This window comes from Phodopus roborovskii, unplaced genomic scaffold (genome assembly GCF_943737965.1).
Source record: "Phodopus roborovskii unplaced genomic scaffold, PHOROB, whole genome shotgun sequence".
Taxonomy (NCBI): Eukaryota; Metazoa; Chordata; class Mammalia; order Rodentia; family Cricetidae; genus Phodopus; species Phodopus roborovskii.
This window is the reverse complement of record NW_026126516.1, coordinates 2948081-2975685: the sequence shown is the minus strand read 5'-3', so window position 1 is coordinate 2975685 and position 27605 is coordinate 2948081. Positions and strand designations below refer to the sequence as shown.

General features: G+C 43.1%; 1 protein-coding gene across 2 annotated transcripts; it reads right to left on the bottom strand.

Annotated features, from left to right (window-relative positions):
- Positions 1-24871, bottom strand: Cpsf2 (cleavage and polyadenylation specific factor 2). Of its 2 annotated transcripts, none has more exons than XM_051196490.1 (15): positions 24712-24871; positions 18841-19022; positions 17820-17979; positions 17635-17740; positions 16100-16229; positions 15139-15254; positions 13869-14056; positions 12606-12896; positions 7703-7803; positions 7155-7355; positions 5073-5225; positions 4199-4424; positions 2812-3111; positions 1202-1336; positions 1-849 (listed from the first exon to the last, which is right to left on the bottom strand). In XM_051196490.1, exons 2-15 carry the CDS (start codon positions 18987-18989, stop codon positions 757-759), a joined length of 2349 nt encoding a protein of 782 aa, XP_051052447.1. In that variant the 5' UTR covers positions 18990-19022; positions 24712-24871; the 3' UTR covers positions 1-756. The 2 variants fall into 2 exon arrangements, with proteins under 2 accessions (XP_051052447.1, XP_051052448.1); XM_051196491.1 differs by having other exon boundaries at positions 1-845.
- Positions 24872-27605: the final 2734 nt, after the last annotated feature.

The following is a 27605-nucleotide window of genomic DNA, read 5'->3' as shown; positions in this document are numbered from 1 at the left end:
TTTCTTTTAAATGACATTTATTCAAATGATGAGGTTATAAATCCAAATTGAACAACAACAACAACAAAATCTTCATAAACAAGAAATGAGAGAAATAAACATTTCTTTCTAAACATGTGCTGCCTCACACTACACTGAAGGCAGACAGCAGAGAGACCCACGTGGAGGGGATTGTGTATCAGAATTTGAAAAGGTCTAACAGCACAATACACTCTGTTGTTGTTGCACCAGTTTTTGTTTGTATCTTTTCTAGCATATCCTTTCTATATAATTCTCCCTTTAATTTCAGAAAACGTAAGAAACTGCATGAACGCAGGCACACCAGTTTCTGTAAGGCCATGAACTGGTCCCCTAGGATGCACTGTTTGTTTGTTTGTTTGTTTTTTTCAAATAATGAACCCTTTGGAGCAAGGGATCTGCAGAGGAAATCAACACCTTCAGCTCTGGGCCCGTCTCCTCGTTGGGCCTCTAGCATCCTGCAAGGCAGAGCATTTACGAAATGGGTTCTATTTACATTTTCTTTCTTTATTCAGTACTGGGAATCAAACCCAGGGCCTTGCACATGCTAGGCAAGAGCTCTACCACTGAGCTACACCCCAGGCCCTTGATTCTTATTTTTCAAAATCTAATACATGCTCACGTTTTCTGGCAGATTCTTTTTGTATGTTACAAAACAAGACAGCGAAAACTTAGCCTCAGATAAGAATCCTTTCTTCCTGAGAAAGGTCAAGCAGACACTTCCTGACATCATGTCCTTTACACAATGGCATACTGTTCATATAAAAGGTCTCGTATCCTATAAAAGTCTTGACAAAGGCAGCCTTCTAACCCGATGCGTCCGGTTTCTGTCTAAAAAAAAAAGTTTAGAAAGTTTTTAGTACATCTGTTTATCAACATGCAGAAACAATAAGCAACATCTATACCACCGACCACTTCATGACTGGTCAGGAAATGGGCTGCCCTGACTCCGGAATATAGGTACAATATAGTAGTAACAAGATTTAATAGACACATAAATGTCAGAGGATTCAAACAATAAAAACTGGCTATAAAATTATGTACCATGTATTTAAATCACTGCTATAAGTCTTCAAGGCCAACATTATAAATGTAAATGAAATTATAAGAACTACAGAATACATATGGCAAGGCCTCAGAAGCACACACATCATCAAGGCAGCCCTCCTAAAAATAAACTTACTCTGCGGACTGCTACTTGATTGTTGCAAACAAGTACACCCCCTACAAATTCCGCTTGAATTCCCTCCCGCAGAAGAACTTGCTTGAAGTCAGACAGTCTTGGTTCATTCATAAAAACCGACTGGTGTCCAGGAACCTTGAATAAAGTCAAAGGGAAAAGAGTAATGTCAATAAAACAGTAGGCACAAAGCTGTATTGGATAAAGTGGAACGCTGCGTGATCGCTAGGATATTCTTATTATTCCCTCAAGTCTTTGACAGATCATTTCAGGACTGTCAGTTACATTCAAGTTTGTTATTCTGGTTCTACTTTGCCACTTACATTACAAAGCCCTTCACATTTTCTGATGTTTCACAATTTCATTAGTCATACCCCCAATAACAGAGACTCAAGGTAATATTATGCTCTTCACCCACCCACTCTCTGGAGGGGTCAACTGGAGTGTCAAGAGGCAGAGCTGAACTGAAACCTCATTTCCAGGCCCCAGTCCCCTGTGTTAAGTCTTCCCTGATCCCACTTCACATTCCTGCCTCCTCAGAGTGCCTGCAATGGATGCTACAGGCTGAGAACCAGAAAGGCAAGTGGTTTTGCCTACTCTGAATGTGCTTTAAAGGGCGCTACTGCTTTAGCACAGAGAAAAAAAATTCCTCATTCTTCCTCCTCCCAATTTCAAGAGTAGTGCTGTATCAGAAGACAGCCGAGCGCTGCCTCTCTCCAACTAAAGACTTCACTTGACAAGCCTGTAGGACTCTTACAGCATGAATACTGCTCTAGTTTCACCACCTAGGAACTTTTCTAATTAACTAGGTCCCTCCTGAGAGCATGTAACTCCTAGGCCAGCATTAAGGCTGTAATCAGTGGAAGAGGACATTTAACTGCAACAAAACCAAAGTGATCTGAATGGAACAGACAACACGCAAAAATGTCACCGTTACTAAACTCCCATCTCCTCACTGGAGAGCATCACGGTCAGACCCGTACTTCAAAATCCATAGGAAAAACACAGATCGTGAACAACTGCATCACTAGCTAGGGGAGGGTAATATGACACATGATACAAAGCAGAAAGGAGGGCCGGGGGTGAGAGAGAAGAGAAAGGGAATTTACAAAACAAACAAACAAACAAACAAAAACAACAAAAAAACCTGTTTAAAAATAAATAAGCTGGGTGGTGGAGAGAGCCTTTAATCCCAGCAGAGGCAGGTCTACAAGAGCTAGTCCAGGACAGGCTCCAAAGCTACACAGGGAAACCCTGTCTGGAAAACAAACAAACAAACAAATAGCATAATACTATATATCTTACTTACACTTTTTTAATAATTAAAAAAAAAGATTTGGTAAAGGTTTTCCTTAAATTATCATCCTCTAACTGCAAAGATTGAGACGCACAGAAATATGCCCTGGGTAACCCTTTGTGAGAACTCCAAATTTGGCCCCCACACAATGTAGTCTAAACAGCTAAAATCCCAACAGGGGAACTAGAAGGATGACAAATGGAGAGACAGACAGACTGGGAATGTAGCTCAACAGAGGAGCACATGACTAGCACGTGTGAGGACCATAGATCTATCCCCGACCACCAGCGGAGAGCAGAGAAAACAGGCCTCTCACCTCGTGAGGTGGTAAAGGCTCCAGGGTGGGGATGACCTCACTCTCTTCACCCAGTTCCTTATCATCGTCTCCAAACAGACTTTTCATGGCCTTCTGCTGGGCTATGGCACTGGAGTCTGAAGGACCATCCACTTGCATTTCAGCGTCTTCTCCATCGTCCTTGAGTTCTCCTTCTTCGAGAATAACTCCCGTGTCCACTTTGGAAACTCTCATGTCTAGGACGCCATCTATCCAAGCCAGCTCGGCATCTTTAGCTTTACAAAACTGAAGGGAGCTGACGAGCGAGTCCTTTAATCGTACCTGGGTATGCAAAGGAAGGGGAGGGACAACCCACAGGGTGTAGGTTAACAAATCAAACATAGTCTTCACCATCTTCTAACTCTGGCAATATGATCGACACCTGAAAATCTCTCTCCTCCAGTCATCAATCTTCACAGCAACCTAATTATCTGTAATGGCTTGAGAATCCTTGGCCACTTTCCAAACAAGGTTCTCAATCTGACTGCGCAACAGAATCATGGGGTACCCCACCCCACCCCGATACTAACACGCACTACATCTATTATTTCTAGTATAATCACTGAAATTAAGACTGGCACTCAGATGGCCACCTGTGCAGCGATGGCTGCAGGGTTAGTGCTGGCCACTGTGCTTCCGGTAATCTGCCAGGTAATTTCATACCTCCATGTGGCTTTCTCTTACTTACCCAGGACAATTCCCTGCCGGGCAAGTTCTAACCTCTTCCAGACACAGATGGCACACCAACTTCAACTGTCACTGTCTCCAGATAAGACTATTTTCTCCTCCAACTACCACTTTCTGTACCCGTCTCCATTTCTTTAAATTAGGAGAGCTGTGGCATTTGTTAAGTTTTTTAATATCATTTTTTGGAAGGCTAAGGCAGGAAGGAGAATGGAGTTTGAGACTAGCCTGGGCTACACAGCTAGACCCTGTCATTCATAATGAAGGAATGAGCATGTGTTGGTGGTTTGGAGAATGCTAACCACCCCCTCACATTGGTACTTTGACCGAAGTTGTATGACTAGAAGACTCTTTGCCCACTCTTTGCTGCTGTCTGTCCTAACAAACGAGCTAAACATCCAGCAAGAGCCCTTCAGCTGTCATTTCTTCCAGAAGCCTTTTCCAAACCTCCAAACCTGAGAAGGAGCCCTCTTCTTTATCTCCCAGCACCTTGCACACCGCCAAAGGAGTACGTGTAAGGGGAATTCCATTTGTTTTGTTTAAACATCCGGAATTTCAGGATTGTTAGGGAAGGGAGCTGTACCCATCTCACTCACCGTATTCCTAATATATGTGAGCTAGTGTGCCAATAGTGTGCTAGTGTGCAACGTCTACTTCCCCATGGCTCCAGTGCCAACATATTTACCTGGTAGATATGTGTTTCGCTTGTGGCATCAACTGTTTCGTGTAGCTTTGGCATGTACACTTTAATATCTTTCCCACCAAACGCACGGCAGCACTCGGCCAGATCCTGACTGGCCTCTGGGGGACCGTGGACAATGATCAACTGCCGTGGTTTCATCTGATTGATGATCTTTTTAATGGAGTCTCCATCCGAGCGCCCTTCATAGTCTATGTAAGTAACCCTGGCTCTGCAATTAAACATAACCATTCAAGTTCACTTTCCTGGTAAGTTAACTCTAAAACTAAGCTTCCATCAGGAAAGAAATGCATATAAGGGGAACTTGTGAAATGTATGTTACAGTATGTATCCCAACTAAGAATATACAGAAAAGACGTCACTGGACAAAAAAAACATTTGTTCTTTGATGATTCAAACTCCAAAATAATCACTTCTTGGCAGTATTAAATGGATTATGCAGGAAAGGGTTTCTTGACGACTTCTGGTCCTGAAAATTTTCTACCCCCAAGCATTAGAATGTGAAAGTAAAGGAGGACATTTCATGAAGCAAGCAGTACGCAGAGGGATTAGCTTCTCAGCTCCACCATTCTCCCACCTGCTACTAGACTTATTAAAAAGGCCGGAAATAATGTCTCTTCATATAAGTGTACAGTTTAATGTTCCGCTCCCTCCCTATCTTACCACTAACACAATTACTTTTGTATTCAATGATCCTCAATGAAAATACCACCATACTTCACAGAAAAGGGAATTTTAAAAGCATGAACTCATAGTGGCTCTGCTGAAATCTCACTTTTGAAACAATGCAAGTTATATAACTCAAAGGCTTGAAACTGTATCTTATTCCCTGATCTCCAAACCCCACAAAGGCACTTACTTTATCTCAATAGACTCTGTTGCAGAAACACACTTGGTGGGAACATCAGACAGGTCCTGATCCATGGGCTCATCTCCATTTGTCAAACCAGATTCTAATTTGTTTTTTTCTTCTTCAGTAGCTTGAAGTTCTGGCACTAAGAAATCTTCTGGTCTAAACAGTGAGTCTCTAATTAGACATGTGTGGAAGGCATGCTAACATTATGTAACATATGTAACAGACCAATAGGTGGCATAATTTAAAGATTCCTCGAATATCTTAAGACTTAATTTAACTCAAAGCTAATTAATACATACTACCAAACAGATGACTACATATATTATGTTTTTCATTACTACTGAAGAGTGCTATTTATTTACCTAGCAGCACGAAGGAACGAACCCAGGACCTTGCACAAGCTAGGCAAGCATGCTATTCCTGAGCTACATCCCCAGCCCAAGAGTATTCTTTAAGGATGCTGTAGGCTGCTGAGAGCCTCTGAACACATCAAGAGAAGAACTGAATGGCTGTAAAAAGCAACAGCCACTCTGAAATCTGGCCCTGGATATTTTTCCCCTGAGACAGGGTTTCTCTTTGTAGCTCTGGCTGTCCTAGAATTAGCTCAAACTCACAGAGATCCACCTGCCTCTGCCAACCCAGTGCCGGGATTAAAGGCAAGCACCGCCACCACCACCCGACAACTCTTCACTTTTTATAATTTACTTATTAGTGTGAGTGTATGTGTGTGTGCCCAAAAATATAGTTATCCCTTGAGCATTTCTGGAAGGGTGAGAGACCTGTTTTTAAATCCTATACCATCCTGTGATCATCCTTCTAACTTTCTAGCCCATTCTCACTCCTCTCTGAGAACCTAGGCTCTATTCTCTAACAGCCAGGTTGCTTATAGCTTCTTATTCCCCACAGTTAACATCTCCAACTGTAAACCACAGAATAACCATAGCAGTAACAACCACTTTAAGCAAATCTGGTATGAGTGTCCAGGCTAGAGATCTTTCTTATAAACAAAATTTCACAGCTAGAGTGTAATTCAGTGACAGAGTAACTGCCTAGCATGTGTAAGACCCTGGGTTCGATCCCTAAAGCGACCCCCCCCAACCCAAAGCAACAACCAAAACCTCCTTCAACTTCACTTAATTTGTATCCCCAGGTTTCACAGGAAAGTCAAGTTAAAGAGTAGTGTCCAGGGCCGTGAGATGGCTCAGTGGGTTAGAAGCAATTTGTTTCCCAATTGACAATATGAGTTTGATCAATAGACCCTACAAATGGAATGAATGTACTGACTCTTACCAGCTGTCCTCTAGTTTCCACATAAACATATGTATATGAGGCACACTTGTATACACACACACACACACACACACGTACACACACGTACACACACACACGCACGCACGAACGCGCATCACTTATCAAATGAACCTAAACAAACACCAGCACTGTTTACATTGCTATGTTTTCTCTTGGTTGTTTTAGAGGGAAATGAAGACAATGGAACTTTCCTAAGTCCAAGAATGGTCTAAGTCTACCACTTGCTCAACAGCATTATGGAAGTACTAGGCAAGTACATGCTTATAATCCTGGCTATACAAGTGGTATAAGTATATCTATATTCAGCCAGACAGGGAGGGGAAGAGGAAACCCGAGAGTAAGTGTCAGACACTGTGTACTAGGACAAGGCACCTGACTGACCTGACAGGGGAAGCAGAGGGAGCCCTGGCAGACTTTTACTCAGGTAGCAATGATTTCAAAACTGCAGTTTGAGCATGAGATTTCAGTTGTTTTTCAGGGTTCCGCTCTTTATGTCATATTCCCCTTGTAGCCAAAACCATTCCAAATAAATACAATTACCAGCAAAAGTTCTTTCTCCACAGCACATCCCTAACCTTCAAGCCTTTCATGCAACTGAGTAATGGAACACTCTCCCTTCACTACTAATTTTCAAGACGCCCCTCGACCTTTCTACTCCAGGCTTCCCATTCGAAGCCTCCTGCATCTTTCGAGCCAAGGCACTCAGGAGCAAAGCACATGGTGACCAGAGAGATCCAAGACACTGAGCCGAAAGAGCTTGTTCTGCTCACATACTTGATGATCTCTCCATATTCATCCCATTTAATCCTTTCCTCGGGGGCAGGGAACATGGGGTAGGATTTTTTGGCCTGTTTGAAGAAGCTGCCTTTGCGGCTGCCTTCGCCTTTCATCATCAGGTCATGCTTTGTCTTATGTGCCGAAGGCTGGTCAATGTCCTCCTCCACGTCACTCTCGTCACTGGAGTCGATGTCTGCCCTAGGGGGATGAGAACACAGCAGGGTCATCATGTCATTAAGATAGTGTGGCTTAATATTTATAAAACTATGAATGAACTGCTGGTCAACGTTACCCCAAATCATAGTAGTTGGTACAAGTGGGTCAGTGTTTTGTAAAAGAGTAACATTAACGTCTTTAGTAAATTGATATTATTAGCACTAAAAGGATTTTACTTTTGTCATTTGAAAACTTTAATAAAGTCATAAATCCTAAGACAATTGAAGCTGTTTCCATTGAATGCCCCTGAATGTTTGAATCCTACAAACGCGTTCTTTTTACATTATATGCAGACTTAACCGTATGAGTTACTCATGTGAGTGACTCACTCTTTCGACTGCTCAAGTTTCTTAGCAGCTTCTTTCTTCAGTTTCTCTTTTTCCACATATTCTTCAAGCTCTTTCCCTTCAAGCTTCACGCGCTTCCTCAGCTATTGAAAAGCAGACAAAGGGAAGAACGGCATCAGGAGGGCTGGGCAGTGGGTGTGAGGCACATCACTTCCCCAAAAGTGACCCATGGCTTTTAAATTCCCATTAAAGTAATCAAGTTTCCATGACACACAATTAGAGACCTTCTTAATAGAGTAGTATTAAAACCGAGCTGTTAGAGGATGGATTTAAATCGAACTGGTTAAAATACACCAGTCAAAGGGGAAAGGAAGCAGAGCTAAAGACTTTTATAATTTGAAGAAGAAAAGCCACATTAAGTCCCAAAGCCGTAAGTCATAAGGAGAAAATACAACATCTTTCACATTTTAAATCTCACAGAACTAAAAGGAAAGGTGAACATACTGGCTGTAGTATGACTGCCAGAATCTATGTTTTCCTAAGAACTCCCAAAATCAAGAAAGAAAGAACACATCAAAAAGGACAGAATGTGCAGAGAAAATTTTAAAAATAAGAAACATGGATGGCTTATAGCCATGGGTAGAGCACTAATTTTACCAATGGTTGTTGACACAGATAACAAATAAAAAGTTAACACAATTTGTTGAATTTGCAGGACTGGAAATGCCTACCTGGAGAAGGAAAACCTTTGGCTCTTTCCAGCAGATACTATTAGTAAACTGTTAGAAGACAATTTGCTAACAACTAAAAGTAAAAATGTGCTTGTCTTTTGATACAGTTCTTGCTATTTCGGAATTTACTCTATTGAAACAGAAATGTTAATATATATATATATATATATATATTATATATATATATATATTAATGTTTAAAGTAATAATAAAACTGGCAAATTCATTAGTGTGAGACAACTGAATTAGTAGTTTTCATTCTTTTATCATCAGAGTTCCTTAAAAACCAGAGAACCCTTGGGGCTGGTGAGATGGCTCAGTAGGCACTTGCCGAGAAGGCCTCATGACCTATGCTCCAACCCCAGAACCCACTGTGGAAACAATCAATTCCAGAAAGTTGTCTTCTGACGTCCATGTGTGTACCACGGGTACACACAATTCATACACAAATACAACATTAAAAACACAATCAAAGAGCCCCAGGGGTTGAGTGATGGCTAAGAGCACTGCCTGCTCTTCCAGTTGATCTCAGAACCCACACAGCAGTTCACAACTGTCTCTAATTGCAGTTCCAGAGCATCCAATACCCTCTTCCAGCCTCCACAGGCACCAGGCGTGCACATGATGCAAAAATACAAGAAGACAAAGCAGCCATATACATAAAACAATGAAAAAATTCAGTGTAAACAGAGCCTAGATTTTAAATCGGGGAGGTGGACGTATGTACTTGTATGTGGGGGAGGTCATGAAACTAGAAAGGGGATCATGGGAAAGGAGGCACAGAGATGGTAATGGGATGCACGAGGTAAGAGCAGACAGAGGAACAGCCTGGGGGAAGGAAGGAAGCCAGTCGGGGCAGGGGAGAGGCACAAGGAGGAAATTCAATGCCACATTTGTACAAGGAGATGCCGTGCCGAAACTCACCACACTGTATGCTAACCTAAAATGTAATGATTTTTAAATGGCAAGTCATAACAACTCAAAGCAACGCGTACTCCTGAGTGGGATCACAGAACAAAACTGGAACAGGTAATTAAAGAGGGCACTGTTGTGCCAAAAAGCTGGAGTTGGCAGGGTCGAATGAAATGGTAGTATGGTGTCAGCGTTGCTCACCTGGTTTCTGGTGCTCTTGTTTCCACACAACACACACTGTGGTACCATCCAAGGCAATGCTGGGATAACTACTTCAAAATGTGTGTGTAATATTGTGTCTGTGTAGACACAAGACACTATACAGCAAACCCAGCTAAAACCTCGACAACTTGCGAGCGTATTCACACTATTTTTGTGACTTCTGGCTAAATCTGAAACTATTTCAAAATAAAAATTACAAAAATCAAGTGGTGAACACTCACAAATGTGGCCTCTCACATCTGACTATTAGCTAACTGGTAATGGGTTTTAAAATTATAAACTGTTAGCAACTCACAGAGATACCTTGCACAAAAATAAATTTTAATTAAGTATTTAATTCCCTGATTTAACTTGTACCTCCTATAAGAATGTTGTCCTTAGCCTGGTGTGGTGGCTGAAGCCTGGACCTCAGAACCCAGGAGCTCAGGAGGAAGAATGGAGTTTCAGGTTTCAGGCCAGTCTGAACTACAGAGCAAGACCCCCATCTCCAAAAAAAAAAAAAAAAAAAAAAAAGCTCAGTTCTAGTTTCTGAGATCTGAAATTAACTGCTATATTCATAGATAGTTTCCAGAATAATCTACTCTGAGATAACATTCCTTCTCCACTTTCACAGTATCTCTCTAAATCATGCCATTTCCTAATATAAACATCTATCTAGTCTGCTTTTCGCTCATCCCTACCCCTGTTTTTTTTTTTTAAATTACCGGCTTTGCTCTTTCTAAATGAACAAGGCACTGTACACACGCAAGGAAGCACAGGAAACGATAATGTGTCAGAGGACTGGCCTGTTGGGAACTCGCTCTTCTGTCACCATGATAGCAACCAGCACATTCACTGAGGGCCACCAGTGCACTGGCACTAATCTGGCCACTACGAAGGTCCCTCTTCTTCTGGAACTTCATACAATTTGGTAGCAAAGACAACAGGGAACACTGGTAATGAACATTAAGAAAAATAATACAAGGTTGTAACTAACCAGATGGTGGTGGTGGTGGTGCACACCCTTTTATCCCAGCACTCAGGAAGCAGAGGCAGACAGATGTGACCATATAAGGGGCAGAACAAGGTGATGGGAGAGAAGAGGGGAGGAGGAGGTGAGTGGGGACAGAACCTGAGCACACTAAGCAGCCTTTTAAATTAAAGCCTCCTACTTTGTCTCTGCTGTTTCTGATATCATGAGAATGCTTTGGAATATCATTTTCTCGCCCCCCCCCCAAACTTTTAATGTCCTTTTAATTCCTCAATGGCACATCAACCCTAATTGAGTTTCTAGTAATTAACATTTTCAAATTCAGTATTTCATCTCTCATGAAAGCATTTTAAATTCTTCTGAGTTATTTTAACTTGGTATTTCTAAGCTATTAAATAACCCAAGACAGTATTTTATTTTGATATACTTGCTTGGAATCCTTGATTGGCAATGCTGTAGTTAGTGAATATTTATCAGACTTTAATTGCTGATAATGATGCTTTTCTTAAACGATTTATTATATAAGACAAGGATACCAGATAGCTTTCCACAAAGTAAATAATTCCTTCAAACACTGCTATGAGGACAAAATACAAAATGGTCATTTAAACTGTGCATTGTCAGCAGTTACTAGCCAACCCACTTGAGATGATGGCTATGGACATCTGTCAACAATACGGGTTGTGGAAAACTGGCAGATTTGATGGCTTGGTTATTAAGCAAAATCTTTCCACATCTCGGTCATCCTATTAGCTGTCTTGTTAATGAAGGTGCAGAGGGGTTAGTGTATTTAGTGGTAGGACAGGAATTCCTGACTGACCTTCTATTTCTCTGCTAAATTCCAGACAAGGTCATGTGCTAGGGATGAGGCTAGGTTAGTTGTGGAATGCTGGAAGAGAAAGAAGGCAAAGGCTGGCTTACTGGGGAATGACAAAATGAATGGCCCGTTGAATGCTGAATGCTACTGTTAGTTCCCTTCCAAGGGAAAATCTGTGTACTGCTCCTGTTTAACTCACATGGCATAAAGCTGCCTGAATGCAGGCACACACCAGTGCAGAGGTGTGGCTAGGCGACAGGAAAGGGAGGCTTGCTAACAGTGCCTGCACAGTGTTTAATCAGCTGTCTCTAGGCTAATAGGACAATGCATGGTAAAAGATGAGGTTAATGAACGAAGACAGCCAATGAGACTGACAAGCTGCTGGCCCTGGAGTCAGAGGAAGGCAGCTGGAAGATCAGACTCAGACACTTGAAGTAGACAGGGAGCAGTCGAGGCAGAGTGGACGAAAGGCCATTAGGAAACAAGGTGTTCTTCAAGAAATAGAGAAAGGCTAGATGGGAAGGCACACATCTTTAATCCCAACACTGAGAAGGTAGAGGCAGGTGGATCTTTGTAAGCTCCAGGCCAGCCAGAGTTACATGGCTCTCATAAACAAAGAAACAAGAAAGAAGACTGGAAGGAATGGAGGGAAGGAGGGAGGGAGGCCACCGGCCGTTCTGTGGAGCCTACCGTTGCTCCGTTAAATGGTCATGCTGCCAACTGCCTCCCAGATGCGCTTGTTTACACCCCTGGATGAGTGCTGCTCTCAGCGTTGGTGAGAGAGCAGTTTTCTGCAATGGGCAGCCGTTAATGGAGACTGTGAGTGCTGAGCCCTAGGTGGAGAGTCACCACTGCCCCACACCTTCCAGTCCCAGAACACAGCGGACGAGGAGACAGAGAGTTCAGGAGCTGGAGGGTAGGGAGGAGCGCTGTGAATTGTCTTTAGAACACAGCGGACGAGGAGACAGAGAGTTCAGGAGCTGGAGGGTAGGGAGGAGCGCTGTGAGTTGTCTTTTGGGTATAGTGCGTGTTGCCCTCATGATCTCACGGCAGCTGGGGTTGCCTGCATACCATCAAGGCGGTCACCATTCCAGCATGCACAGGCCTCCCTCTAGCTGAAGAGCTATGGACAGCTATGGGAGGGAAAGTCATTTTTCTTAGAGGGTACGGCATAAGCACGGTGCCCATGCTTCAGTAGACGGCTTCACTCTCACACATATGTATACAGGTGGCACTTACTGGAGCCAGTGCAAACACACACGGTAAATTTAAAGTTTGAACATAAGAGCTTACCTCTATTTCGGTAACTTTCTCAGAAGGGTTATCGATTAAGAAACGTGCTAAAGTCCCAGGAGTTGTTCTGTAAGTTAAAATGATTGAGTTTTTGGGGTCCTGGCACCACTGAATAAAGAGGTCCCTTGAGAACCCACACTCCAGGTCAGGCTGGCTGGCAAGTACAACTTTGGGGCTGGGAACTCGAGCCAAGTCAGAAAGACCATGGCACAGAGAGAGATGGCGAAACTGAAACGGATTATTTCTCTTGTCTTCAAAACATCTCATCAATTTATCACTCATCCATTCTACCTAATACAAGGGAGAAAAGGACAATAATTACAAAATGCCATATGTGTGATACTTAACAATAATCACATTTTAAGACACACACCCCCCAGTTTATTAAATTTGTGCCATTTGGACATGTAGCTAATCGGACCTTTTCCCCGTTAGATTCTCTTACTCCAGTTTTTAACCCTTAAAAAGCAAAACAAAACAACAACAGCAAAACCCCATTTTGTTGAGTGTGGGGTTGCACACCTCTAATCCCTACACAGAAGGCATCTGCAGAAGCTGGTGGATATCTGACTTTGGGGCCAGCCTGGTCTACAGAGAGGATTCCAAAGCCAAGACTACACAGATAAACCCTGTCTTGAAAAACAAAAACAATTTTGCAATGTTTCACTGATATGGGCTTATAATCTTTCTGAGAATGGTGTTCTAAATGAAGATTAGAACCAGGTATCATTGCTTGGAAGAAAATAATTCATTTTAAGAATGACGAATTCTCCAAAGCAATAGAGAACCTGTCTTGGAGAAAAGAAAAAAAAAAGAATGATGGCTATGCTGAGCTGTGGTGGCACACACCTTTAATCCCAGCACTCGGGAGGCAGAGGCAGGCAGATGTAAGTGAGTTCAAAGCCAGCCTGGTCTACAAAATGAGTTTCAGAACAAGGACCGTCACACAGAGAAACTCTGTCTTGACTCCCCCCACCCTGTAAACAATGATGAATGCTATCTAACATTGATATTTTATTTTTACTCCCACTTTATAGATCAGAAAACCAAGTATTAGAAAACAAGCAACTTGCTCAACCTATAAAATGGAGACAAAGATAGAAACCTTGTACTTAAATGAAGTAACATATGTGAAGAACTCAGGACAGTAAACAGTTAACATTCAGCTACTATTATCAAATGCAGAAAAATAACATCTGACAGGCAATTAAGGCACCATACCTAGCCACTCTTCTCAATGTCGCTGGAGAACAAAGAACAAACCTGTGACTTAGAAAACTCCACCACATTATAGCTGACGTTATTCAGGAGTGCTAGGGAATAGACTCCCAGGCCTGCGTCTTTGGTTCTCCAAATCTGATCCAGAAGTTGAGCAAGCTCCAGAACCCTGCCAGCTGTGTCCACTGCTATTAGCACGTTCCCATCACCACGTAGAGTTTCCAGAACATTTGCTTAAACAAGAACAGAGGGGCCCCATGAAGCATATGCTTTGCAACAAAATCAAACAGTTTCCAGTGTCTTCTATAAGGACTGCATAAGTAATTAGTAGGACACATATAAAAAGTATTTGTTCAGATCAACACATTGACTGTTGACTTAGATATATCTTTTTTAGGAATAAAACACATAGTACATGCTTTGTATGCATGCATGTAGAATATAAACAAGAACACATACTCTTCCCCAAGAAGAAAAGCATCTTTGACAATAGATGTCCTTGTTCTCAAAGTCAGCTTGAAGTGCTGGGTAAAAGCAAACTCTACTCAGCAAGCGCGCGCAAGCGCGCGCACACACACACACACACACACACACAGGAGCTTCTTAAAGTTAGTGCATTGGTAAGTAGAGAGATGAGAGGTTTGCTCACATGTTTAAAAGTGGAACCCAGCTTTCCTGCTGCCATCACATATGGCTTATAAAAAATAACACAAAGAACAGCAGAATGAGTCAAAGCAGAGCGAGAAGTGGCGGCGGCTCAGAGGCGCCTCAGTAAAATCAAGATGGCTGTCAGGACAGAGCATGCAGCACACAGCAGTGGACCTTGTGCTTTGTCAATGCTCTCTTGGGTTCACTTTCGCTCTGTCCTTTTGATCTCTCTCTATATATGCATGTTACACAGAGACCAGTGAGTACCTGCAGGAGCTATCTACGCGCTGAGTGGTAGAGGAAGCCAGTCTTTAGAGAGTACCTTGACATGGTCACATGAACATTTCTTAAAACAAAAGACCACAGGAGTGATGGGGCCAGCAAAATAGCTTGGTGGGTTAAGGCACTTGTTGCAAAGCCTGATGACCTGAGTTTGACCCCGAGACTGAGATGGTAGGAGAACTGACTTGCCCAAGTTGTCCTCTGACCGCTACATGCACTCCGTGACAAGTATACATTTATGCATACATTGTACAAACGTATACAATGTAATTAGAAAATTAATGGAGTTAGAGCTGATCTCTTCTGACATAGTGAACAGAATAAGCAGGAATGGCTATCCCCACACACTCCCACAGCTATTCCAGCAGAGTGCAGACATACGTACTCAGGAGCTGCTCATCTCTCTGTTTCCTCCTAGGCTGCACGTATGTAGCATTAAATGAATCTGTGATAAGTAGAGAGGGTCTGCTTAGCATTTCCAGGGAACATCCATTTAAGTGGCTATAACAAAGTTTAGAGATGGAAAATACCTGTCATTTCAAATGAACAGTGATGGCTTCACCTATTACAGAAGCTATTAACTGCTTTTGTAAGTACCCCAACTATAAACATATGCATGATGATTTTTAAAACCTGATACATTCAAAAACGTTTAAGGAGGAAAGTAGAAATGTTCCAGAGGACTTCAAGGCAAATGAAATGGTATATTGGACATATCCTTCTCAACAAATTTCCTTGTGTATCCATATATGCATTTAGAACACGGATATCCCTGTATATTTGCATAAATTCATTTCTAGCTTCTGGACATTTCCCATGACATGATATCAGCATATTTTCTAAACCTAACTTTTTGAAATTGTAAAAACTTTCTGCCTGTGAATTATTTTTAGAGCAAAGGGCTATATGTAGCCCAGGTGACGTCATAATCTTCCAACATATCAAATGAATAATGTAAAATTATACCTATTATTATGCCCTCTATAGGAAATCTATCACGAAATATCATTAAGTTAGATAGTAATTAGTACCCAGCCCCCAAAGACAAGAAGTCACAAAGTTTTATCAAGAATTAAGGTCATATAAGATATAATTTAATGTATAAAGATTCACACCCTTTGAACACCTCCAGAGAAACATCTACTTCATAAAATAAATATTTTATAAAGTTTAAAGCCCTTATATCCCATAATGAACCTGTCAACCTACAATGAAAATACTCAATACTTGGCATTTTTATATTGCTATAGAGTTCTGATGAAAAAACAAAAAGTTGCTTCTAATTTTCCCTTTAATGAATGAAACAATATCTGCATTGCCTGTAGCGCTTGTCTAGATATACCTACATCTCCCTCTTGTGGTTGAAGTCAACGGCATAAACAATTTCTTCTTCTCCATCTTTGACTATCTTCCATATTGTCCCTCCTATCATATGACCAGCTGGCAGGGGTGTGATAGACAAACCATGTCCTTTGCCTACATAACAAGATAATGACAATACTCAGATTTTTTTTCACAACCCCAAGGACAGATGCATTTCTAAGTTATGTTAACAGGAACATGTTCGCTGGCATTAAATTCAGATGCTAAAATGCTTACGGTGAAAGGAAACCCTCAGCTCCAACCTCCACACAACCGTTCTTCTCATTCTGTTGTGCAATCTCCCAGATATATCTATCTGTGTTTACAAACACAAGGCTAGCGACTGGACAAAAAAGACAGCACACTACTCCGCAGCATGAACTGTATGTAGTGCCATGGACTAAGCCCAGGGCCCCCTGTACACCAGGAAAACACCACCATACTACATCCCTGGGACTAAGTTTTGATATTTGTATTGCACAGGTAATTGCAAAGTTGTTTCCCTATCTGTTAAGCTAGCTGACGAATTAACAATTCAAACCTCATTATGGTAATGAATTTACCCACGAAAAGCTAAACCCAAGCAAAACGACTAAGACTATACCACTAATGGTCATTCTGTGGTCACCAGCATCAACTGATGCTGTGTCACTCTTCTTGGTCAGCTTTTATTTTTTAGATAGGGTTTCACCAGGTATATCCCAGGCTGCCTGAACTTGCTGTGTACCCTAGATGGGCCTTGAACTCATGATCCTTCTCTCAGCCTCCCAAGCATTTGGATTACAGGTACGAACCACCACACTGCTACTGTGGTATGTTTTTAATGCCAGGGTTCCTGTTTAAGAAATCTGTAATAGGATTCCCTCTTACAGACTTGTATATCTTTATTAAGCAATAAACCTTCTACTCTGCCGTTCAAGTATTTAAATTGCTTCAGTTATTACATTTAGGGCTCTGAGTCACTCTGTCTCCTGAACCTAACTGTAAGTTACTAGGAGGATGCAGACATACTAGCTTTGTTTGTTTTACACTGTTTCCGATCTATATATGAGTACACCCAAGCTGTTTCGTTGTTAGTATTTAGTCTGAAGTATTTTGCAATTCAAAGGGAAATTCCAGGTAGAAAGTGCTAATCCCAACCCCCGGTTTCTGTGTAGCCCTGGCTCTCCTGGAACTTGTTCTGTAGTCCAGGCTGGCCTCGAACTCAAGAGTGCCATCTGCCTCTGCTTCCTGAGTGCTGGGATTAAAGGTGTACGTCACCATGGCCTGGCAGAAGGTGCTATTTTTTATTCCCACGCCACAGTGCCTATAACTGGTACTATGAACTCCTCTAGGTACTTCTCAGAAGGTAACTAACTCTATTACTACAAAGTGGGCAGGATGCGGCTCAGGGTAGATCACTTGCCCAGTGTGAGTGAGGCTCTAGGTTGGACCCCAGCACTGTAAAACCTAAAAAGCTACAGACAGAAAGAAGACAACAGGACCTCCACTCCCTTAGTCCATCAATCTACTACATTACCTTTCAAGTTCACAATCTGAGAGAATTTGAGCTGCTGTATTTTATCAAAGGCTGCATCCACATCATCTAATGTGAAGAGGGTAAAATCTTCCGTATTGTGTCGAGACTAAAGAAAAACACAAGACAAGGTTAAAAGCGACCACGTGGGCAACATTAACGCCTCTCTTGCTACCCGTTTCCATTACCTGATAAAGGTCGTACATGAACATCTGCCCCATTTTATAAACAGGAATTGTAGCATAGATGGCACAGTTCAGACCCAGCTTTCCCACAGCAAAAGGGAGGGCGCCAAGGTGGAGCGGGTCAGGGTGAGAGAGGAGTACCGCATCAATCTGGTGGACGTGCCTGTGAACACAACCAAGAGGGCAGCTCCATCAGTTCTTTAAGCACAAAGGGCGGAACCGCCATCATGATCCTGCCATTGCAGACTCAAGGGTATGCTGAGGTAGGAAAGCAAACCAAGGGCTAACACGATGCCTATGCATTTGCATTGTAATTACGGCTGCACAGTACCAGGTGTGCTTTAAGACTCCTAAAAAGGGGAATGTAGACACCTCATTTAAGTTGATCTGGAATGGCTATCACGGATGCTATTAAGTTTAGGAATTCGGCTTGGAACGGAGGAAATGTTAAAGGGGCAATATTTAAATGCTCAAATAGTTGTTACTGACTCTGCTTCAGTTTTCTAGCTTGGTGACAAAATAAAACGCCAACTGTCACACATATCATTAACCAGGGAAGTATATGGCCTCAAGGACAACAGAATAAAGGAGATGCCTTAGAGATCTCTTGATCCCCCCCTGTTCCCCTTCCTCCCTCCCTCCCTCTCTGAGGTATTTGTATCAGGTGGATACTATTGGAATAGAGATACAGAAAGTGAGGCAATGTGATTCTGGGAACAGAGTTTTCACAGGGAAGTGTCGCCTCTCCTCAGGTCTGACAGACTTATCTTTCCAAAAATTGAAGAGCATGATGTCTGTGGTCCACTAGCAAAGTAACTGAATTTCAAAAACAAAACTCATCAGCCAATCAAAACCTTACAAATTACAATTTAGCTTTCTACCAAGAATAAACTTACTATAAAGTAAAGAAAGAATAGCAACAGTATATAACACAGAATGACTTTATTAAAGTGTAGAAAAAGAGAAGTTGAGCTGTTTTTAAAGCTCATTTAGTAAAAGCCTAGAAGCACAAATTGTAACTTACTTCCTCAGGGAATCAATTATGTCCATGGAGAAGTGTTCATCCCAGCCACAGTCCAACAAAAACCTAAACTCATCAACCTGGAGAAGATAGCACAGAGCAGACTCTTCTTGGACCCCAGAGAGGGTAGTTAATTTGATGATAGAAGTCATCTTTCTGGTCCAGTAATGGTTACCTAAACAGTGCTGACAAATGAAAAGATAATGAAACATAAAAGCATGGTCCACATCACAGGCAAATTACTTCAATTTTTAAGTGTGCAGAAATTCCAGAGTCTGATTAAAACTAGCATGTTAAAACCCATTCCCTCACAGCCATATTTACAAGTACAGTTTTGTTTACAGAGTCCTGGGCCTCCCTAGGGCTGGTCTGTAAATAGGGACTTTGGAATCACTGATCCAGATTTCAATCAAGTCTTACACGATTCAGGGCAAGGTAATTAACTTTTCTTCATCTAGCGACTCCGGTCCACAAAACATTAGTATTAATATACACACACAGAGGGTGGAGGATTCCAAATAACCAGGAAATTATCTAGAGCTGAGATCACTATACCCATATTGCTCACTATTAAGTGGTAGTAGATTAATAACTCAGCTTCAAGGCTAATCTGTTTTTTCTTTATCTTGCTTGATGACAAAGTCTTTTTCACTATACAAGAGGTCTTAAATATGGGGACTCTCTTGAGAATGAACCATGGCTGTTCCTTTCTCCCACAATTTTCAACACACACACTCTGAAACTCACATACTTTTCAGGAAGCTTAATGTTAACAGCTCTTGTGCTACACTGTAAGCAACTGAAAAACATCTTAATGTTTCCAATTAATTCTGACAGTGTCTTATGTTTACAATTCCGCAAACAACCTGACACAACGGTACTCAGCACACACCAGATGCAATGTGGGAATATCTACTATACATTTTCCAAAAGGACTAATATGAACACTGTTTTGTAGTAAACTTGTGGGATGAAGTGTTTGGAAAAAGTTGGCTCAGCAGGTAGTGTAGGGTCTACATTTAACTGCTCTAACCCCTTTGGTTTGCTTATTTATTTATAGACAAGGTCTCATGTAATGTAGATGGCTTCTCTATGTAGCAAAAGATGACTTTAAACTCCTGATCCTCCTGTTCCCCTCCTCAAATACTGGGATCATAAGCCTGGGTAATCACAACTGACTAGATTTGAGCCATCTGGTATATTAATTAGCAGAAGCATATAGTAGCTGTTGTAATAAGTTACAACTTTGAAACACACTGACTTACTGTAGTCTCAATTGAGGCATGTGAGTAAACACATTAATTTCTATTCTGTTTGTTGTTGTAGCCCTGGCTGTCCTGGAACTTACTATGTACCAGGCTGGCCTTGAACTCACAGACATCCACCTCCCTCTGCCTCCAGAATGCTGCTTCTGCCTCTAGATTAAAGGCATGCAGCACTGTACCTGGCTTAGTCTTCTATTCTATAAAAATGTTTATAAATACAGTTTTGAAAAGAATCTAGGCAACATTTCCTCAAAGCTGCTTCTATTGGGGGGAAGGGGCAGTGCTTAGACTCAAACTTGGGGTCCCATGCATGTTAAGCGAGTGCTCTAGCACTAAGCTAAATGCCCAACTCTTTAAAACTACTTCCGCTTTCAATGTTACTTAATTATGAACTCAAAATACAAAGTGCTTGAGATATAACTGAGCAAATTCCCATTAAAACTTTTACCAAAAGACCCAACATGGAAAGTATTGGGTAGGTTCTTGTGGTAAAATGTATCCTTATCAGACACTCATTACCTAGCAATATCTCAGCCAAAAATAAGATAAAACATACATTCAGAAGAGTTCCTTTTTGTTTGTTGGGTTTTTTGTTTTGTTTCTGTTTGTTTGTTTTCCCCGAGAGACAGGGTTTCTCTGTGTAGCTTTGGAGCCTGTCCTGGAACTAGCTCTGTAGACCAGGCTGGCCTCGAACTCAGAGATCTACCTGCCTCTGCCTCCCGAGTGCCGGGATTAAAGGTGTGTGCCACCAACACCCGGCTCAGAAGAGTTCTTCATAAATCTTTTTTAAAAAGTCTCAGGATGTAATGTAATTGACTTCTGTTTATAATTATGGTGTTTTCATTTCTATGTCTTTGCTCAACATCTTGAGCAAAGTGCATATGCCTTTTGTCTGTCTGTTTTTTGTTTTTTGTTTTTGTTTTTTTTTTTTTTTTTGTTTTGTTTTGTTTTTCAAGACAAGATTTCTCTGTGGCTTTGGAGGCTGTCCTGGAACTAGCTCTTGTAGACCAGGCTGGTCTTGAACTCACAGAGATCTGCCTGGCTCTGCCTCCCCAGTGCTGGAATCAAAGGCATGCACCACCACCACCTGTCTGTCTGGTTTTTCTTTTTTTTGAGACACGTTGGTCTGGAACTGACTACATATCCTAAATGGCCTCAAGGTTCTTTATTCTCCTGTCTCAGCCTCTCAAATGCTAGGATTCCAGTGCCTAGCCCTATATGTTCCATTTTAAAAAGAAGAAACTCAGTGGTTAAGAGCTTTTGCTGTTCTTACAGAGAACCTGGGTTCAGTGGTTCACATCACCCAGAACTCCAGTTGTAGGGGATCCAAAGCTCCAAACTCCAAAGGCACCAGACATGTACATGTTGTAAACATATGCATACAAGCAAAACAGGCATTCACATAAAATAATAAGTCAAAAAAAAAAAAAAAAAAAAAAAAAACACCAACCAATTGTAAGGAGTTAAATTCACAAAAGGGATAAAGCATATAAATAAAATAGTCATGAGGCAAACTTGTTGTAACCTACTTACATATACAGTTATAAAATGAAGTTTAAAAAAATAAAAAAAATTAAAAAAGAAAGAAAATGAAATTTAAAACTTCTCCATTGCTGCCGGGTGTTGGTGGCACAGGCCTTTTATCCATCCCAGCACTCGGAAGGCAGAGGCAGGTGAATCTCTGTGAGTTGAGGCCAGCCTGGTCTACAGAGCAAGTTCCAGGACAGGCTCCAAAGCAATACAGAGAAACCCTGTCCCAAAAAAAAACAAAAACAAAAAAATTCTCCACTGCTTCTGTTATTGAGAATAAAGATCATTTACTGAGAAAAGACATTCAAAAGATTGGAATGACATCAGCTAAGGCACAAAACACAGAGCTAGAGCGCATCAGTGAAGAACTTAGCCTGCCATGCTTACTGAGTAAGACAGACAGACTGACCTAATGAGCATGACAGGCCCAGCTGACGGGCCCTGGATACCTTGGATCTAGGTCTACAGGCAGTAAAGAAGCATTTAAAAATTCATTAACAGGCAGAAGGCATGATACTGGCAACTCTACTGAAGGAAGGCAGGCGATGTGCATGACTGAACACTAACAGGGCATGGGCATAGGAAAGGGAAGGTGCTTCATTAGACTACGGAATGCTTCTCTCCACTTTGCTGGGTCTATTCTTTAGTCCTGGCTGTGTTTTAGAATTCTTTATCAGTTCACTGGTTTTTAGCTAAGTGGCCAAGGCTGAAGGTTTTCCCTTTATTTCCCTGGGACTGTCCCCTATCAATTCTGAGTTGTTTCTCCCTCAGAACACCTTGCCCATATATCATCCCTTTTCTGTTCCTACTGTCAACACCTGACCACCAGACCTCATTACCTTCTATTTGGGGTTTTCTCCCTGTAGCTTCTCCTCCCTTCATGTCAATGGAAACACTACTGCCAGATTAATCTAACCCCCCCACCCCCCACAAACACACGCACTACCCTTGCTCAAGTCTTTGGAGGCAAGGCTGGCAAGATTAACTTGGCAAGTGGTTAACTTGAACCTGAGTTCTATCCCTTATACCCGAATGATGGAAGGAGAGTACTTACTCCAGCAAGCTGTCTCTGACCTTCATCTGTGCACTGTGGAACATGTGTATGTGTGGTGAAATAAAAGCAAAAAACCTTAAAAATGTCTTATTGCTTGAGGGGGAAAAATAAAAACAAATAACTGAGTGCTATTAATGGCAAGTGGGATGAGAAGCCTCCAGTTTACTCTTCTCTCAGGGTCTAGATCAAACTTTTCTTCCTCGTCCCTTTCTCATCATCATTAGTCTAGACTAGATCAATATAACTCGAGCCACAGACATAATCTAAACTTTCCATAGCCATATTTAAAAGTAAAAAGAGGTAAAGCTCAACGTTTTATTTAACATCATTTCAACATGTGATCCTTTAATGAGTTGGTTTACATTGTTTTTATACTGTCTTCAAATTCCAGGACATCTCCACTCCATTTCAAGTGCTCAATATTGCATGTGGCTAGCGGCTACTGTAATAGCAGAGGTCTAGACTCCAAAATCAATGCTTTAGGCCGGGGAACATTGTGTTTTTGCCACCGCTAAAGAGCAGCTGCCACCACCCTGTTTTTATGTACATGCCTCAGACTGGATTTTAATGGTTATCACCAACCATGAAGTCTCCCAGACTAAAAACTAGCCACCTCCTACCAGTAAATTAGTACTCCCTAGTTGAATCGTATGCAGCATTACTTCATTTCTCTTGGTCTTTCTTCTCCTGCCTCATGGAGGTGCTGGTTGGTGCCTTACCCGAATGACTGCGATTTCATCTGGTTTTCTGGCCTCAAGTTGGTCCTCCACACCCTTATCATGCCCACTCCCTGCAAGTATGCACTAGCTTCCCGCTAACTATTGAATACAAGCCAAACTGCAAATCAAGACCACTCACAAGCTGTTCTCAGCCTCCCACCTGCACCTTCAGTCTTCACCCACCACTCCTTCCGGCTTTTGTATTTAAATCTCCCTTTACCTCCTCAAGTTTTTAATCCTCATTCTGCGTCCAGGAGTGACTCTGTCTTCCCGGGTTTAGTAAACGCCTTTTGATCCAGCTCAGGTGAAGCCTTTTCACTTGACTACTTAGTACAGAGAATATTTCACTTGATTACTTAGTACAGAGAATATATGCTGAACGGATGGATGCTGAATGTCTAAGAGGGAGTGTCTCCACAGCGCCCAAATCAAGCACATCGCTCCCAGCAATATAAATAAATGCATGCTGAAAGCAGTAATGACTTTCGACTATCTCTGCTTTTCCCGAATATATGCTTGTTCTCTCAAGAATGATCATGCACGTTGAAGACAACCAATGAGAAGTATGGAAAATCCAAGAACAAAGATGGGCCTGGACTAGTGCTGGGGCTTAGAGAGGGGGAGAAGTCGTCTTTCTAAGTCGATCAGGTAAAGAAGGGCTTTGAAACAGGCAAGGGAGTTGTGACATCAAAGGTAAGAGGGTAGGCATGGATGGTGGCTTAAGTTCTCCTGATCACATCGGGCCAGACTACTGGGTTAGAGCTGGCTTGACCTCTGGTTTCCTGAAAAGTATGTAAACAAGGAAAATGAGCAAGAGGTTTCGGAAACCGTGGAAGCACCGAGACCGACCGCACGTCTAACAAGGCGTGGGATAAACATCTCGAGGGGTTTTGAAGTTTAAGGAGCCAAGAGGGCACCTGGCCTCGTGGTCTCGGAACCCAAGATAGGCAGAGCGGCAGAAGGAGGGCTTGGGGTGGGGGTGGGGGGGCCGCGGCACCCGGCAATGGAGCCCAGGCTGGACGCGGGTGAACTCTCAGCCCCAACAGGACGGAAGGTCGGAGGACATCTACAGGAGGGAGGGCAAGGAGCAGAGGAGGGCCCACGGGAGCGCCACCAACACCCCGAGGTTTCGACCCGTGGAAAAGTCACTTTTCTTTCCCCTTGCGGAACGCTTTTTCCAGGAACCACGGAGACGGTCACAACCGAAACCGCGGGAGCGCGTCCGGGCGACACCGGGCCGATGCAGGAACCCAGTCCCCCGAGGGCCTCCTCCCAGACGCGAAGGTTTCCTTTCTCCGGTCCTCACCTGCCTGGTCAGGCTCCCCGGGCACGGTCCACGGCCCTTCCCAACCCGTAGTAAGACGCAGGTTCGAGAGCGAGCAGAGCAGGCGCGCGCTCAGCGGCGCAGAGCGGCCGGCGGGAGCCCCTGTGTGGCGGCCGCCATCTTGGGCCCGAGGCGAGCGGCGGAGGCGGGGACGACTCGGGCGACACCATCTGTGGGGGTGCCGGGGGCCCGGGCTCGGGAGGACGGCAGCGCAAACGCTCGCCAGTCTTGTGAGCTTGGATCCGGGCTTTGTGCAGCCGCTCTCGCGAATACCGAGGGCTTAAAAATTTGAGGGACCACGCGTGAGGGCAGGGGGAGAGAGGCGCTGAGCGGGCGTCGCCACCCCTCTCCTCAGGGCTGGCGCCGAGAGTGGCAGCTTCTGAGGTCACAGCTTCCGCTGTGGCCGCTGGCCTGGCTCCCTAGCGCTGCCCTTGGTCCCGTGGGTCGTGCTTGACACCGGGCTGCAGGTGGGTCTGGGGACGTCGCGGTGGCGCAGGCGGCGGTGGCGCAGGCGGGAGGGTTTCTGGGCAAGGCTGGAGTGGAGGGAAACCAGGGTCGCCCTTGGGGGAGCGATACGGGCCGCCCTGCCCGCTCCGCACCTTCAAGGGCTGCTCTGATGCGGCCTTAACCGAAGCGCAGTTTGGGGACCGCCCGATGGCCTCGCCCTCTCGGGACTCGGGACTGGAGAGGGCACGCGCGGGGATCCGCTCTGAGCCCGCGGCAGGGATCGTGGCTCCGATCGATCCGGAAGCAGCGCGCATTCGCCCGGGCCCAGACATCTATCTGCCTCCACACCCGTCGTCACTCTCCTAAATATGAAGCCTGCACTTACCCGTTTGCCTTTTAAAGACACGGCTTTATGCTTGTGTGTGTCACGATCTCAAGGGTTCCATGGCTCTACGCATTCGGGTCTGTTTTCCACTGCTTAGGCGACACTTTGTGAGCGGTACTTATAAGGCACGGTGGGATCCAGTTAGATACAAGGTGTCTCTCTTAAAATGTCTACATGTTTCTAAAGTGAACCCAGAGCCGACTCACCAAAATAAGACACCAGTTTCTGTTTTCTTCTTGGAAGGGGAGAGAAAATTACGTTAGAGAAAAATGTAGGGGAAAGGTGGGGTTTTGTTGTTGTTTTAAAAACAAGCAAAAACTGGGTATGGTAGTGCACATCTTTCATCCCAGCGCCCAGGAGGCTGAGGCGGGTGCATCCCTGTGAGTTTGAGACTAGCTTGGTGTACACAGTCACTTCTACACAGTGAGGCTCTGCAAAAAAAAAAAAAAAAAAGTTATTTAAATATTTTGTGCATACAAGGAGGCAGTATAACACAAGAGTTTAAGCCATGTGAGGGTAAAGATTGATTGCCTGGGTATTATGCTAATACTGATCCTTCATTCTCTAACTTAAAGCAACTTTACCATGAATGACCTTGTATTTCTTGATCTGAAAAAATACTAATGCCCACTGCATTGAGACATTGTTACCTAATAAACCTGCAGTGCTGTGGTGAGGATTATGTGATTTAGTGGTTACACAGAAACACCTTTTATGGATGGCCCACTTCTGTAATTCCAACCATGTGTGAGGATAGGGGATAGTAAGTTTGAAGCCAGCCTGAGCCACACTTTAACTCAAAAAAAAAAAAAAGATGACTTTAATATTAAAAGATACACGAGCAAGGCAGTGTGTGTAGCTCTATATTAGAGCAGGTGCTTTACAAAGCCAAGGGCAACCCCAGCATCCACCCCCCGACCCCCACAATCTCCCTGAGTTCAAGGCCAGCCTAGTCTACAGCATGAGTTTCAGGACAACTAGGGCTAACAGAGAAACCCTGTCTAGAAAAACAAAATAATAAAAACAATAAAAAAAAAAAAAGAGCATCAACAAAAAAAGAAATACTATAGTTATTTCAAATTCTGAAATAAAATTCTTTTTATGGACCCTCATACAAAAAAGACATCCCTGGGGCTAGAGAGATGGCTTGGTGCTTGCTGCTTTTCCAGAGGGCCTGAGTTTGGTTCCTAGCACCCATGTTGGGTGGGTGGCTCACAATACCAGCTCTAAAGGGCCCTGATGCCTCTGGCCTTCTCAGCCACCTGTACTCATGTGCACAGGCACACACACTTACAAAAAACTTAAAATAGGCACACACCTTTAATCCCAGCACCCGGGAGGCACAGGCAGGTGGATCTCTGTGAGTTTGAAGCCATCCTGGTCTACAGAGTGAGTTCCAGGTCAGGCTGCAAAGCAATACAGAGAAACCCTGTCTCAAAACAAACAAACAAACAAAAAACCCCTTAAAATAAATCTGAGGATGTAAAGGGACTAATAATATGTATAGTACTCTCATAAGCACCAGCCAGGAATATATTTCTTAAAGCGTAAATTGGCCCTGTCCTCTTGCTAAAATTCTTGGCTCACCCAAAACCTAGACTTGCCTCAGTGAAGCTTATCTAGGTCTTCACCACTGTTGCCTAGACTTCATGAAGCTCTGTGGATTTGGGCCCATGACCAAGATTCTCACTCTACTTCCTCCTTACCCATTTTATGAAAAATTACTCTGATTCACAGATGTCCATTTTCACCCTCCCAATTCATCTGCTTGCAGGAAAACATGCATGCAGCTAATGTTCACTGCACTGCTCCCCATACCCATTGAATATATGCTGTACCACTGTGATTTGAGACCCCTCTCTAGGACTAAGATGTGTCATTATCTCTTATGTATATTCCTTCATGATGATTGAATCATCATGTCATTACATCTGGAGTTAGAGGACAACTTTTAGTTGTTGAGAAGTCTCTCCTTCTATCAGATTTGGGTCCTTAGACCTGATGGCCAGTGCCTTTACCTGCTGAGCGTGTTTCTGGCCCTTAA

Bases quoted from the DNA above. Each gene is read 5' to 3' on its own strand.
- Cpsf2 (XM_051196490.1), bottom strand. From the start codon at position 18,989: ATGACTTCTATCATCAAATTAACTACCCTCTCTGGGGTCCAAGAAGAG. The intron at 7,356-7,702 runs GTGAGTCACTCA...TCATCCCCCTAG, and splicing joins AAACTTGAGCAGTCGAAAGA to GGCAGACATCGACTCCAGTG. The intron at 5,226-7,154 runs GTATGTGAGCAG...CTCACTGTTTAG, and splicing joins GAATATGGAGAGATCATCAA to ACCAGAAGATTTCTTAGTGC.